This window comes from Culex quinquefasciatus, chromosome 2 (assembly GCF_015732765.1).
Source record: "Culex quinquefasciatus strain JHB chromosome 2, VPISU_Cqui_1.0_pri_paternal, whole genome shotgun sequence".
In the NCBI taxonomy this organism is placed as follows: Eukaryota; Metazoa; Arthropoda; class Insecta; order Diptera; family Culicidae; genus Culex; species Culex quinquefasciatus.
In genome coordinates this window covers 20809019-20826173 of record NC_051862.1, presented here as the reverse complement: position 1 = coordinate 20826173, position 17155 = coordinate 20809019, and the positions used below count along the sequence as shown (strand labels likewise).

General features: G+C 33.5%; 1 protein-coding gene across 4 annotated transcripts in view; it reads left to right on the top strand.

Moving 5' to 3' along the window:
* Positions 1–17155, top strand: part of LOC6047652 (ras-related protein Rap-2a) — a 273455-nt gene that overhangs the window by 243435 nt on the left and 12865 nt on the right. For all 4 annotated transcript variants that reach the window (XM_038250214.1, XM_038250211.1, XM_038250213.1 and 1 more), the window contains exon 4: positions 3921–4038. In XM_038250214.1, coding sequence (XP_038106142.1) covers positions 3921–4038 — 118 coding nt within the window. The remainder of the gene's footprint in view (positions 1–3920; positions 4039–17155) is intronic.

The window sequence follows — 17155 nt, the reverse complement described above, 5'->3', positions numbered from 1 at the left end:
GATTCCCAGATTCAGAAAATCCCAAATTCCCAAAAACTCCACATTATTTAATCCCCAGATTCCCATATTTCCTGATTGCCAAAACACTAATTTCTTGTATTCCCATATTCCAAACAAACACACACCCATACCCACACACACTCACACAAAGATTAGTTTTTAAATTAATGATGTATTTTTTGCCTCAATAAATAAAAAAAAACGAATCAACTGTTTTACTGAACCAAAAGAAATATCCAACGGTCAATTCAAAAACCAAAACCAACGGTCAATTCAAAAACCGATTAAACCGTCGGGATGGCTGCGTGCTTTTTGTTTTGCCAGGCGTCACCAACCGTGACAACTCAAAATCAACAACATTGTTCTCGATTTTGATGCAAATGTTACCGGACGACTGGTCGACAACATTCTGAAACGATTTTCAGAACGAATCGAGAACAATGTTGTCGATTTCCCGGACAGGATTTCTATCCGTGCAGAAAGTCATTTTCATTCATATTTTAAACATCTAGCCTTAAATAGTTCAACCAATTCCCTTTAAGTATTGATAACCACTGCTAGTGTTGCCAGCCCATCAAAGTTTATGGAAGTAATTTCCATCTAAAATTACAAGACCTGATCAAATACGACTACGTCATTTGTTCTTCAGTGCTCATAATTCGAAGCAGTGGTGCCTAATCTTTTTTTTTTTGGTTATTTTAATTGTAAGGATGAATATATTGTTTGCATCATCCAGAACTTTTAAGTTTTAAATAATTCTTTGCCTTTTCCAAAGTGACCTGGGAATATTTTTTTACATTAAAGCGGCCTATGCATTTTGTCTAAAAATGCTAATCTTATTTAACCAATGTCATCCCAAGACAGTAAAAAATGCAATAAACCTGCACAAACAGTCGTTCCAACATTTCAATTTGAAACCTCAAAGCCAGTAAAAGGGACCACCTTTACGAGACTCTTCGGTACACTACTGCTAATTGTGGTTATATCAAAAAACCTTGTAGAAGACCGTCATAAAAACTAGCCAACTTTACAGCCTCCCCACAACCTATCAACGCGTCTACTTTCATCGTCATTCAGAAACTGCCGAGATAAGCCGCGGCGATGTCCACGATGTGCAACAAGCCGCTGTCCCAACCCCAGTCTGTTGCATAATCCGCAAATCCCTCAGCTCTTTCGTTGCCTCTGGTTTAACACATCCAGTCCTCGACGCAAGGCGCGGTTAATCATCACCAATTTTATGCAACTTGCGTGTGCCACTTTGTGTTTGGTTCTCTTTTTTCCCTCTCTTCTCCTTCATTTTCAAATGAGCCATTTCCGGCCGGACGTCGGCGGTGGCGATGACGACCACACCGGGAGGGACCTGCTACTTTGCTGACTGTCTGACTCTCTCGTTGGCGACAACTGAAGAATTTAACGACGGCGTTTGCAACTCCTCGAATGACGTTCTTTTGTTGATTATTTTATAAAATAAACTCAATTTTTTATTGAACCAGAAAACCGTTTTTCAGTTTCCTTTGGACTTTGTTGAAATTTAAATTTTGTTAGATTCTAAACTATGGAAAAATTGCGAATTATAAAAATTTGAGATTTTCGAAAAATACGGTATTTTAATAAAATTCGAGTATTTTATTCAAAAAACTCTAAAACAGTTGAAATACATTCAAATTTGGCATCGTTTGTTACCCATATTGCGAATATATAAAAAATAAGTGTTCTCGAGAAAATACAATATTTTGTGAAAATTTGAGTATTTTATTCAAAAAAAAAACTCTAAAACAGTTGAAATGCATTCAAAATTTTGAATCATTTGTTACCCATAATGCGAACTATATTTTTTTTTTTGTATTTTCGAGAAAATACCGTATTTTGTGAAAATTTGAGTATTTCATTCAAAAAACTCTAAAACAGTTGAAATACATTCAAATTTGGCACCGTTTGTTACCCATATTGTGAATTATGAAAATTTGAATATTTTCGAGAAAATACGGTATTTATTGAAAATTTGAGTATTTCATTCAAAAAATTCTAAAACAGTTGAAGTACATTCAAAATTTCGAACCGTATGTTACGGTATAATGTGAAAATTTGAGTATTTCATGCAAAAAACTCTAAAACAGTTAAAATAATACATCCAAAATTTGGAATCGTTTGTTATCCATTTTGCGAATCATAAAATTTTTCGAAAAAATACGTTATTTTGTGAAAATTTGAGTATTTTATTCAAAAAAAAATTCTCAAACAGTTGAAATGCATTCGAAATTTCGATTCGTTTGTTACCCATATTTCGATTTTTTTTGTATTTTCGAGAAAATGCGGTATTTTGTGAAAATTTTAGTATTTCATTCAAAAAACTCTAAAACAGTTGAAAAACATTCAAATTTTGGAACTGTTTGTTACCCATATTGTGAATTATGAAAATTTGAGTATTTTCGAGAAAATACGGTATTTAGTGAAAATTTGAGTATTTCATTCAAAAAACTCTAAAACAGTTGAAATACATTCAAAATTTCGAACTGTATGTTACCCTTATTGCGAATTATAAAAATCTGAGATTTTCGAGAAAATACGGTATTTTGTGAAAATTTGAATATTTCATGCAAAAAATTCTAAAACAGTTAAAATAATACATCCAAAATTTCGAATCGTTTGTTACCCATATTGTGAATTATAAAACTTTTTATATTTTCAAAAATGTATGATATTTTGTGATTTTTTTTAGTATTTATGCTTCGAAAATGAGGCCGCTGCAAATATTGAAATTTGAAGAGGAGGGGGGGGGCGTTGTAAACTTTGCAAAATATTTGTAACGGCCTTACCGTATTATCAAACAAATATTTATTAAGAGGAAGCTGGATACTTAAACATGATTTGATTGGTTTTAGTCAATTTTAGAAATTTATTAAATATAAATTATCGTCCGTTATTGTCGATAAAATTATCGCCGATGGAACTATCGGAATTACGATAACGATAAAGATAGATTATCGTTATCGTTAGACGATAATATTATCGACGATCATTCTATGGATTAACAACCTTGGTATCGACCAAAAATTAAAAAAAAAAAATCTTTTAAATTTTGTTTTTTTTTTTAATTTCTTATAAGGTTATTGCAAACTCTAGTTCAAGGTTTGTCTCCCCCTCCCTCCTCCTTCACAATTTTCCTCATAAAAACAAGCGCACAGTAAAAATGGTAAAATAACATCTGGAAATGGTGACAGTGTCTGAGTCAAAAATATGTATTTTTACATGAAAATGGTGAAACTTTAAACCAGCAAAATAACTTTTTCTTCTTAGAAAAGAATGCTTAAAAGTTGACGTCTTCCAAAAATAAACTATTCATAAATTCAAATAAAGGGAAAATCTGACCATATTTATAAATTTCCATTTTTATTTGTCAAAATCAGAAATTTATTTATTCATTTTTTCAGAATGTTCTATTCTTAACCTAATACATTGGCACTTTACAGCTTTCTTTCATCAACGAAGATAAATCAAGACTTGTCAATGACGCAAAATTAGCTTCGTTGGGCGTAAGAAATGGATGGACACAGTTTGAAAAAGATAAAAAATATACATTTGTTATTGGGTAGTCTATCAGCTCAGCAGTCAAAGAAAATGTAAAAACTTGCAGTTTTTCCAACTTATTCCAACGTTTTGACGTAATATATCGTTTTCTGCGGGGAATGTTGTTGAAACATTAACAAAAACATAGCAAATACAAAAAAAAATCATTGGGTAAAAAATAATTAAAATCATACAGAAAATACAGTTTCACTGCAAACTCAAAGAAAGCACTTAATTGACTACCAAGTTATTTGCGAATCCTATAATCAGACGAAAAAGTTATACTAAATAAATTGAGTGCTAAAACTGCTCCACGTGTCTAACCAACTCTTTTCCTCTCCTCTCTTCCACAGGACATCTCCAGTATGCGAAATGTGATCAGTCGTGTGAAAGGTAGTCAGCCAGCACCAATCCTCCTAGTCGCCAACAAACTAGATTTAGATTGCCAAAGAGAAGTCTCGACAGCGGAAGGTAAGTTGTGCAGCACATCCAACCAACACATCCGGTTATTATTTTTAGTTTCCCAACACTCGCAACGCTGGGTCCTTCTGGTGGAATACCATTCAGAAATAAACTCGTTATAACTTTCACTCGGGGGAGGTGTGTTTATTTTCTGCATCCGATTTTATTTTTTCATTTTACTCGATAAACTTTCAGCGAGAGTTAATTCTGTCGAAGGAAATTTACACTGCGTTTATGTAAAAAAAAACTGAGTTTTTCACAACTCTGCAATCACTATTCTTGTATCTGTAATCACATATATACAACCTGAATCCGGTCTGAACGAAATCCAATTACCATAAAGTTTACTATTTTGCTGTTCTCTTTTACATACTTTGCCAACACTATGTGTTGCACAGCAAAAACAGTAAAAAAATACATGCAATTGTATGTAAATTGTATCGTGACATTAAACATAAATTAAATTTATTTTTCAAGCTCAAAAGTTTTGTTTTGAGTCATTGCCTAAAATTCTCTCGAAAAACGGTGCCAAAAGTTTTACATCAAATCTCATGTAACTTTACAAGATTTCTTTTTACCGTGCCACCCCACAAGCTTTTGCCCCTTTTGACAGCTCGTTTTGGGGAAAAGCTTTATCCTTTTGCTTGAGAGCGAAAAAGAAAAAAAAAGAGTTGTTGTCACACCTAAAACCAACAACTTTTGCGCTAAACGAAAACCCCCCTCGGTAATGGGGACAGCACGAAAATAGTGTGTAAATGTGACAAAATGTGTGGCGTTTTAGGTCGGGGATCAGCCCGGCTCTGTCAAACACCCGGTGGTGATGGTGGTGGTGCGGGAAAAAAAAGTGTATTGGATTATCGGCCATTAGTGCTGCTGCTAGGGGCAGTGTGTGGCGTGGATGAAGGGGAGTTTTATTGAATTACCGGAAACACCGGTGCGCGCCTAAATTTATGCGGTTTTTCTGCTGAGGTCAATCAGAAAAGCTTTGATGTGGTTGGGGAATTCATGGGAACGGGTGTGAGAGGTCCGCAATTTACATTGTAATTTGAATATTTTTCATTTTGATTGGAAGCGATAATGGAAATTTAAACGATGCTTTGTGGTGACTTTCATCGACTATGATCGTTTTAAAATTTCACAAATCATGCAAAATTTAATAATCCTAAACACGCCAACACTACTTTTCCATCGAACAAAATTCAGGAAAAATAAGACGTAAAACACTAATATTGCTATATCTCAGGAAATAAATTTTGGAAAAGCTTCAAATGTCGGGCCCAAGCAGTTTATGGCGCATGTTTTCTAATGGCTTTTTGTTTGAAACTGAATTCTTTTAATTTGATAGTGTTATCTGTGAAATAGTCCAAATGGTGAATTGAAAAATAGAATGTTTGTCTCCGACCCCACCACTATAAATCTGAAATATTAAAATTTTTGGATTTTTCGAAAGGTTTTCCAATGATGGAAGACACTAATTTTTAATCGCACAAGTATTTCAGAAAAAAAGCTCTCAAAATCAGGCTTTGAGTTCCGGGTTTCGGGCCAAAATTCAATCGAAAGAGCGCATCAAAACCTTCAAATTAGTAATAGGATTACTTCCTGGGACGTTCTCCGCCGTGCACGAATTTTTAAGATTTCTGAGAAAAGCGTATTTTCCAAAAGCAAACCTTTATCCTTTCTTTTTTAAGAAAGGCAAAACCATCAATACCTTTATTTAAGAAGACCAAAAACTTGTTTAAATTCGTGTTGCTTACGTTTTTCTCATTGCCTTATTTTTGCCTGTCGAGTATGATCCCTAAAGTGATTTAGAATTTTTAAATCCAAGATGGCGGCCAAAATGGCGGTGATAAAATAATTAAAAAAATGCAATCAATAGTAAAATTTTAGTAAATTTAGATTACAGAACTCGATTTTTTTTAGAAAAAATGTTTGTACGTGATTCGTAGGCCTAGTAATTTTTCACGCTCAAAAATTTAATTTATTTCGGGAAAACTTCACTCGATTCAGATTTTTTTTTTTCAATATTTTAAGGCATTACTTTTTAGATCAAAAATGGTATCATGAAGCAAACTAATTTTAATCTTGAATAAACCAAGTTTTTATATTCTTTTCTTTTAATTATTAATTAAAAAAAATGAAAAATTTCACGGGCTTCCACGAAAATTATCAAATTTCACGGGAAACAGATTTCAAAAAAATCCAATTTCACGGAAGTTTCACGGAACGTAATTTTTTTAAATAACAGAAAATACTTTTTATACCTAGTTCTATATTTTTTAATTTAAGTTCATATTTTGTTTTGATTGTTTTTGCAACGTATTGGATTTATAAAGCTAAAAAGATTTTTTTTCCTTATATGTTTCTATATTATTTGTCATTAATTTTAAGACTTCATAGTCTTGTTTAGTCAAATGATTAATTTAATTGATTTTTCATTGACAACTTGAAAGAATATTAAAGCCAACAAATATTATCAAAAGTGTTCATCTCCCCCTTCAATAATTTCATTTTAAAAAAATCAAAAATCGGTTACGAAGTCGATTAAAATAAAAAAAAAACACTTTAAAATTTACAATTTTTTAATTATCAAATTTCGGGAAAACTTCACTGGATTCAGATTTTTTTTTTCAATATTTTAAGGCCTTAGATCAAAAATAGTATCATGAAGTTAAATAATTTTAATCTTGAATAAACCAAGTTTTTATCTTCTTTTCTTTTAACTATTGATTTAAAAAAATGTTAAATTTCACGGGCTTTCACGAAATTTTTTAAATTTCACGGATTTTATGCGGTCCGCGAGATCGTGAAAATTCACTAACCCTAATGATTTGATTATTCGAAGTCCCATACGAATAATCAAATTTCGTATAATTGAAACTTTCATCAATACATTAATTATTTTTTAAAGTTTTTTGAAAAATGGTAGCTTAAATTTTTGAAACCGAAACGAAACTATTGGCACTACGCCCCCCGGGGCATGGCCTTCCTCTAACGTGGGATTTCTGCTCCAGCGCCTCTGACGAGACAGGAGAAAACGGGACCGACGTTTTACTTCACCATCCGATAGAAGCTCAGTGGATAAGGCGGGAATCGAACCCGCGTCTCATAGCATCATCGGGATCGGCAGCCGAAGCCGCTACCCCTGCGCCACGAGACCCACAAACCATGAAACCATGAATTATAATTAAATTAAGACACATTTTATTTTTAATTTTGCTGCATGATACTATTTTTGATCTAAGAAATAAGGCCTTAATATCAGCCGTCCCCTAATATGACGTGAGTTGCGCATATCCACCGACAGATGACAAGTGGGCCGCTTCGGAGTCCGCCCATTAAATACGCAACTCAAAATTTGCATGGGAAACTTTTTTTTCGTGACGGCTTTCGCGGCACACTCCCTTCAACTGTTCAAGACTAATATTTTAACTTGGCGTATCTCTCAACAAGTTTTTCAAGAAAATGATTCCAGAATGCTTATTTTGTCGTTTTAAACCGAAACAAGGCAAACACTACATTAATTTTAATTATTTACCATTTTCAAATGTTTAGCTAGATAATATCGAAAGCCACCATCTTAGGCCCACTGGGCCCACAAAACGGGGTACGCTCAGTTTGTATGGGAGCTGTCAGCATGCTCCCGGGCTGGTTAATATACTCAAAAAAATCTGAGTCCAGTGAAATTTTCCCGAAATTTGATAATTTGTTTAAATTGTACCCGCGTAAATTTAAAATTTTAAAGTGTTATTTTAAATTTATCGATTTCGTTACCGATTATATTTTTGATTTTTTTTTAAATGAAATTATTGAAGGGGGAGATGAACACTTTTAAAAATATTTTTTTGGGCTTTAATATTCTTTCAAGTTGTTAAAATTGAGTTTCCAAATTTAATTTAATCATTTCACTAGACAAGACAATAAAGTCTCAAAATTAATAATAAGTAATAAAGAAACACATCAGAAAACTTTTTTGCTATATAAATCAAATATGTTGCAAAAAACAATTAACAAAAAATATGAACATAAACTAAATAATGTAGAAATAGTAGTTTATGCAACAAGTTGCAAAAAGAAGACTTTTTCAGCACGAGTCATACATTTATCCAACGAGGTTCACCGAGTTGGGTAAATATGACAAGTGCTGAAAAATCAATTTTTGCAATTCCTAAAAACACCCTTTGAGTGGAATTATAAGTCAAATGCTCATGTATTTTGTCAATTAACCGTTTAAAACAAAATAATGTTGAAAAGTATTACTTTTCGAAACAAATTCTGAAAAGTTCAACTTTTCAGCATCCATTTCAGTGCTGAAAAGTACAACTTTTCAGCATTTATTTTGAAAAGTGTTACTATTCGATTCTGTTATTTTTGGTACAGAAAAGTAGGCTTTTTCATCGTTCAAGAATGACAAAAAAAGTAAGTAGTTTCACGACGGAATTGCAAAAAGATTTTTCTGCTATTTTAACATGAGATTTTTCTGCTTATTTAAACTTTTTTACGTTCCTTGATACTTCCGTAAAATTGGAAGTTTTGGAAATCTGGTTCCCGTGAAAAATGCCATTTTTGAGCGTGAAAAATCACTTAGCCTATTTGAGCAATTCTCTACGAAATCGGTCTTTTTTCTTCAATTTTAATTTTTGTATTTTTTAATCCGGCTGAAACTTTTTTGGTGCCTTCGGTATGCCCAAAGAAGCCATTTTGCATCATTAGTTTGTCCATATAATTTTCCATACAAATTCGGCAGCTGTCCATACAAAAATGATGTATGAAAATTCAAAAATCTGTATCTTTTGAAGGAATTTTTTGATCGATTTGGTGTCTTCGGCAAAGTTGTAGGTATGGATACGGACTACACTGGAAAAAATAATACACGGTATTTTTATTTAATATTTTTGGAATTTTCAAATCAAGACAAACATTTTAAAAGGGCGTAATATTGAATGTTTGGCCTTTGTGAAATGTTAGTCTTGATTTGAAAATTCCAAAAATATTTTTTTCGAAGAGATCGGAAAATTTCACAAATGTTTCATATATTAACATTGAAAATCGGACCATTAGTTGCTGAGATATTGACGATAGAAAATGGTGGGTTGTTTGGGTGAAACTTAGAAAACATCAATTTTCCTGTTTTTAAACCATTGCATTGCAATATCTCAGCAACTAAAGGTCGTATCAACAAAGTCCAAATAAGCAAAATATAGAGAATTTTCTCAGCTTTTCAAAAATATTTTTTTCAAAACTGGGCAAACATGTGCACTAATTTAAAAAAATGAAAAACTGCGACTATTTTCAAAAAAGTCACTTAAATATGGCTATAACTTGAAAACGGTGCACTTTATCAAAATTTCAGTAAAGTACTTTTTGATTGCAAATTTGATTTTACATCGAAAAATGAAGTTGAAAAATTTTTACGACCAAAATTTCGATTTTTTGAAAAAATCAGTATTGATTAAAAAATTCATAACTCGGTCAGTAATTTTTTGCACAACCTGGAAATTTCTGAAAAGTTGGCATTTTATGCCTTCTAAAACATATCAAAAAATAAAAAAAATTAAAAATAGTGTTTTTTTGTAAATCAAGTTTTAGTGATAAAAAGTTAAATAAAAAAATCACCAAATTTTTTTTACCGTGTATTATTTTTTCCAGTGTAGTCCGTATCCATACCTACAACTTTGCCGAAGACACCAAATCGATCAAAAAATTCCTTCAAAAGATACAGATTTTTGAATTTTCATACATCATTTTTGTATGGACAGTAGCGTGGTTCACGTTTCTATGAAAAAGACAAAAGTTGTTATTTTGTCTTGCATCAACCGGAATTTCGTTCTTTTATGTCTCCAGAAGCACTCCTGAAAATTTGAGCCCATTTGGTAAGGTCTAGGAGCTCCAGTTTTAATTTGAAATTTATATGGGATTTTGATTTATTTTCCATGGGAAACTATCTTTTTTTAAATTGTATTAGGAATTTTTTTTTATAAATCGATGAAATGACTTGATTCCTATAGTAGGAGATAGGTTTTGAACTGGGGAACAATTTTGTAGAACATACCAACATGCTAGGAAGTGACCCTTTAAAGATACAGATACAAATACGTTTCACCCCACACAGTAAAGCCCCTTCAAAAGCCACCATCTAAAAGTATCTGTATCTTTAAAGGGTCACTTCCTAGCTTGTTGGTATGTTCTACAAAGTTGTTCCCCAGTTCAAAACCTATCTCCTACTATAAGAATCAAGTCATTTCATCGATTTATAAAAAATCCTAATACAATGTAAAAAGATAGTTTCCCATGGAAAATAAATCAAAATCCCATATAAATTTCAAATTAAAACTGGAGCTCCTAGACCTTACCAAATGGGCTCAAATTTTCAGGAGTGCTTCTGGAGACATAAAAGAACGAAATTCCGGTTGATGCAAGACAAAATAACAACTTTTGTCTTTTTCATAGAAACGTGAACCACGCTAATGGACAGCTGCCGAATTTGTATGGAAAATTATATGGACAAACTAATGATGCAAAATGGCTTCTTTGGGCATACCGAAGGCACCAAAAAAGTTTCAGTCGGATTAAAAAATACAAAAAAAATCGAATGACCGAAATCCTAGAGAACTGCTCATTTAGGAACAAAGAACTAAAAATAGAGAAATCATGCAGATTTTTTTAAATAGTTCTTTAATATTTTACATTTTTTTGTCAGATGGATAACTGTATGAATGTATAAATAATACTTTGATACGTTTTGCTTAATATTTTGGAAAATAAGGCAAGTATTTTAATATTAATTTATATAGGACGTTCATTGTCTTTTTTTATTTAAAATTCTCATAACATGTTATAAACTATTAGAAATCGCATCATGTTTCTGTATTAGAAAACTGAATCAAACTGATCAGTTCTGCTTGCATAACTTTTTTACTACAATTTAATGATTTTGATAAGAAATTAATATCCTATCCATAAAATTGCTATTTCACACTAATGATCGATATGGCAGACAAAACAAATCGAACGCAAATAGTTATCAGGGAACAAGCTCTACTTAAAACAAGCTTCCACTTTTTCATGTAATGCATGCCAAATGCATCCAACATTGCTACGCCATCGGTTCCTTATTCCAAGAATAATCCCAGGGAACGATCCCAAAACGGTTCCCAATCATCATCATCATCATCGGGGGCCAAGCCAATTGCCAATGGCTTCCCGTACTTTTCGCCCCAATTTTCCCCGATTTACAACATGGACCAAGAATCCCATTGCAACGGAAATAAATTCTAAACTGTAACGTGGGGTGAATTCGATCCTTTTGGCAAAGTAAACACAACTTCACAAACTCACACCACCGTACGGCTCCAACTGCTTGACAGAACAATTTTCGAGTATTTTCCTTCTTTACCGAGAGTTGTGAATTCGATTTTTTCCTCGCTCCCTCCCCCAACTTCACCTTCTTGAAAATGGGAAAATTGTCCAAAGTAGCTTTCACGTCGGTCCTAGCCGGGGCAGCGGCGGCAGCTGTTTATTGGCTTCGTTTTGCATCCGTCGATTTCTTGATTCGAGCGCGCGCGTTCGAGTGCACGGAATTGATGTTTCCAATTTTCCTATCCTCGAGCAGCAGCTGCCGATGGCGAATTGAATTCCACTTTGGAGAGCGGGAGAAAAAGTTGCAGCCAGCGGGGGAAAAATGGCGGGAAATTTACATCTTCAGTGCGAGGGGAAAAGCGCATCCTTTTTCTTGAGATTTGAGTAGGACGTCGGGTTGAGTTGGCTTTATCGGGGGAGAGATGAGCATGGGAGATGAGAGGAAAATGTGCATTTTCCGAGGAAATTGTGATGCTTACGGAATGAGTTTTCCGAATTGGTGAAGTTCTTGTGAACATTAAGAAGGTTTGTTCCGTAAATTTCAGAGTGTAAGTTAAAATTATGCATTACACTTTTAATGTTGAGTCAGGCAATTCTTATTTTTATTTCCTGTATTTATTTTAAAATCCAGCTGTAATGAAAAATTTTCAGAAATGGACAAAGATTTACACTATATTCTGTATTATTATTCTATTTTCACCAAAAATTTGACTTAAAAAAATAAAGATACTTTTTGATTTCAATTTGGATTTTTTATTAAGTTAGCTTTATTAACTTAAGTTTTATTTTTTTAAAAAATCGCAGTGTTTTCAAAAGTCATAATTTGGTCACAATTTTTGCAAATGTATTTCTCTATGGCTCAAAAGTTGCGGATTTTGTCACCAATGAAGTATTTAAAAAAAATAGTTTTGGAAAATTTGTTGTTTTGGAAAAAATGAAGTAAATTTTATAATCCGAAAATGTTTTGATGTGAAAAAAGTTTTATGAACAGGCAATATTATTACCGTAAACTGGGATCGATCGGGACACATGAGCGAATTGGGACAGCAGTTTTAACCATGTTGGAGCACAATATTTTGATTGTTCTGATTGGTTTCGGTTAGAACAGACTCAGACCAACGAAATGGGTACATCCATATCCAAATTTAAAAGCTTTAAGTGCTCTAAAAACTGCTGTCCCTATTCAGACTGTAGTCCCGATTCGCCCCAGATTACGGTACTTACAACTTTGCCGAAAACACCAAATCGTCCAGAAAATGTCTTCAAAACACACAGATTTTCGAATATTAACATATTGTTGAATGGACTGCTGTCAGAGCTGAACAATTCTCTACGGAGCAACTCTCTACGAAATCGGCCGATTTCGACTATTTTTCTGTATTTTTTATTTGACTTAAACTTTGTGGGGGCCTTCTCTATGACCAAATAAGCTATTTTGCGTCATTGGTTCACCCATACAAGTCTCCATACAATTTTGGCTGCTGTCCATACAAAAATGGTATGTAAACATTCAAACAGCTGTAACTTTTGAGTGAATTTTCTGATCAATTTGGTGTCTTGGGCAAAGGTATTGTTGAGGACTTTTGAGAAAAAAATAGGTACACGGAAAAAAAATTGCAGGATTTTTTATCAACTTTTTTTTCACTTAAACTCAATTTCCCAAAATACGTATTTTTTGATTTTCGAGATTTTTTGATATGTTTAAGGAGACAAAAATCCGCAACTTTTGAGCCATAGAGAAACATGGTCAAAAAATCTGCCGCCGAGTTATGATTTTTTGAAAAAATAGTGATTTTTGGAAAAAATCAAAGTTTCATGCAAAAACATATTTGACATTATTTTTTAATGCAAAATTGAATTTGCAATCCAAAAGTACTTTACAGATTTTTTGATAAAGGACTCCATGTTCAAGATATAGCCACCAAAAGTTTGATTTTAGCGAAATATTTGCAGTTTTTCGATTTTTAAAAATAGTGACCGTAAGTGACCATTTCTAAAAATATTTTTTTTGAAAAGTTTAGAAAATTTGCTATAAAATTGTCTAAGAGACATTGAAGATTGGACCTCGGGTTGCTGAGATAGAGCCGCTTTAAGAAAAAGAAACACGAAAATTTCTAATGATGATATCTCAGCAACTAATGGTCCGATTTTCAATGTAAATACATGAAACATTCGTAAAATTTTCCTATCTTTCCGAAAAAAAAATATTTTGAAAATTTTTAAATCAAGACTTTTATTTTAAATGGGCGTAATATTCAATGTTTGGCCCTTTTTTACATGTTAGTCTTGATTAAAAAAAATAAAATATTTTTTTCAAAAAGATCGGAAAATTTTACGAATGTTTCATGAATTAACATTGAAAATCGAACCATGAGTTACTGAGATATCGTCATTAGAAAATGGTGGGTTGTTTTGGTGAGACTTAGAAAATTTCAATTTTCATGTTTCTTTTTCTTTAAGCCGCTGTATCTCATCAAACCGAGGTCCAATCTTCAATGTCTCTTAGTCAATTTTATAGCGAATTTTCTGAACTTTTCAAAAAAAATATTTTTAGAAATGGTCACTCATGGTCACTATTTTTAAAAAACGAAAAACTGCAAATATTTCGCTAAAATCAAACTTTCGGTGGCTATATCTTGAACATGGAGTCCTTTATCAAAAAATCTGTAAAGTACTTTTCGATTGCAAATTCAATTTTGCATTAAAAAATAATGTCAAATATGTTTTTGCATGAAACTTCGATTTTTGCCTTCCTCACTTTACTGAGGAAAGGCTATAAAATCACTCGAAAAATGAACTTCTCAATTAGTCCTCCTAGACCCACCTTCATGTATACCTATCGACTCAGAATCAAATTCTGATCAAATGTCTGTGTGTGTGGTGCGATGTTGATCAAAAAATTGTCACTCGATTATCTCGACATTGGCTGAACCGATTTTGTCCGTTTTGGCCTCATTCGATCCGTCTTGGAGTCCCACAAGTCGCAATTAAAAATTATGCAGTTTAGTTAAGTACTTCAAAAGTTATGCTAAAAATATGATTTTAACAAAAGTCCGGAAGATTGTAAAAAGGGTGGTTTTTGTAAGAAAACCCGTCATGCTATACATTTTCAGAAAGGTATTTAAAAGACCATTCCAACGCGTCCAAGACATTGAAGATCTGACTAATCTATCATAAGTTATAACCACTTAAGTGTTAGTTATACGCTTTTTGGATGCCGGATCTCAGATATGTTGATGAAAACATTGTCCGGATCTCTCATGCGATTGGATAGGTATTCAAAAGACCTTTCTAACGCGTCCAAAACATTGAAGAACTGACAACCCTATCAAAAGTTATAAGCACTTAAGTGTTATTTACGCACTTTTTGCATTTTGAATAGCACTCTTTAAATGTGAGGAAGGTGCCAACCACCTAAGGGTGGATTAACACTCCTCCGTCCAAGCCTCCGAAACCGTTGCTTCGCTAATTTCAACTCGCTCGCATTTGGCCCCATTTCAACCAATCTTAATCGTTCTTGCAGCATTCGAACCGGTAGGATTTCAAGATTCATCTAAAACAAGAACGAACCTGATCCGACTTACCTGCTAGTAACACCGACTAAATTCGTCGAAGCAACTCTTTTTAGGCGCTCGTTTTAGGAACACACCATGGCCAAATCAACAAGAAAGCATTAAAATTTGAAATCAACCATTCAAATTTAACTAATTTGGGGTCGCTGAACACGAATATGACACTTAGAAAATCCCAAAGTATTCAGAAATCCAGAAATCCAAGATGGCGGCCAATATGGCGCCTGTAGTATATTGGAAATATTTTTTGAGGTTGTAATAGTGATTCAACCACTCAAATCTAACTAATTTGGGGTCGCTGAACACGAATATGACACTTCGAATATTCCAAAGTATTCAGAAATCCAGAAATCCAAGATGGCGGCCAATATGGCGCCTGTAGTATATTGGGAACATATATTTGAGGGTGTAATAGTGATTCAACCACTCAAATCTAACTAATTTGGGTCGCTGAACACGAATATGACACTTCGAATATTCCAAAGTATTCAGAAATCCAGAAATCCAAGATGGCGGCCAATATGGCGCCTGTAGTATATTGGGAATATTTTTTTGAGGTTGTAATAGTGATTCAACCACTCACATCTAACTGATTTGGGGTCGCTGAACACGAATATGACACTTAGAAAATCCCAAAGTATTCAGAAATCCAGAAATCCAAGATGGCGGCCAATATGGCGCCTGTAGTATATTGGGAACATATATTTGAGGGTGTAATAGTGATTCAACCACTCAAATCTAACTAATTGAGGTCGCTGAACACGAATATGACACTTCGAATATTCCAAAGTATTCAGAAATCCAGAAATCCAAGATGGCGGCCAATATGGCGCCTGTAGTATATTGGGAATATTTTTTTGAGGTTTTAATAGTGATTCAACCACTCACATCTAACTGATTTGAGGTTGCTGAACATGAATATGACACTTGGTATAATCCAAAGTATTCAGAAATCCAGAAATCCAAGATGGCGGCCAATATGGCGCCTGTAGTATATTGGGAATATTTTTTGAGGTTGTAATAGTGATTCAACCACTCATCTAACTGATTTGGGGTCGCTGAACACGAATATGACACTTAGAAAATCCCAAAGTATTCAGAAATTCAGAAATCCAAGATGGCGGCCAATATGACGCCTGTAGTATATTGGGAATATTTATTTGAGGTTGTAATAGTGATTCAACCACTCAAATCTAACTAATTTGGGGTCGCTGAACACGAATATGACACTTCGAATATTCCAAAGTATTCAGAAATCCAGAAATCCAAGATGGCGGCCAATATGGCGCCTGTAGTATATTGGGAACATATATTTGAGGGTGTAATAGTGATTCAACCACTCAAATCTAACTAATTTGAGGTCGCTGAACAAGAATATGACACTTAGAAAATCCCAAAGTATTCAGAAATTCAGAAATCCAAGATGGCGGCCAATATGACGCCTGTAGTATATTGGGAATATTTATTTGAGGTTGTAATAGTGATTCAACCACTCACATCTAACTGATTTGAGGTTGCTGAACATGAATATGACACTTGGTATAATCCAAAGTATTCAGAAATCCAGAAATCCAAGATGGCGGCCAATATGGCGCCTGTAGGATTTTTGAATATATATTTGAGGGTGTAATAGCCATTCAACCACTCAAATCTAACTAATTTAGGGTCGCTGAACACGAATATGACACTTGGTATATTCCAAAGTATTATGAAATTCAGAAATCCAAGATGGCGGCCAATAAGGCGCCTGTAGAATATTGGGAATATTTATTTGAGGGTGTAATAGTGATTCAACCACTCAAATCTAACTAATTTGAGGTCGCTGAACAAGAATATGACACTTAGAAATTCCCAAAGTATTCAGAAATCCAGAAATCCAATATGGCGGCCAATATGGCGCCTGTAGTATATTGGGAATATTTATATGAGTGTTAAAGCCATTCAACCACTCAAATCTTTCTTATTTGGGATCGCTGAACATGAATATGACACTTGGTATTTTCCAAAGTATTCTGAAATTCAGAAATCGAAGATGGCGGCCAATATGGCGCCTGTAGTATATTGGGAATATTAATTTGAGGTTGTAATAAAGATTCAACCACTCAAATGTAACTAATTTGGTGTCGCTGAACACGAATATGACACTAAAAATATCCCAAAGTATTCAGAAATCCAGAAAAAAAAATAAAAATTATTCC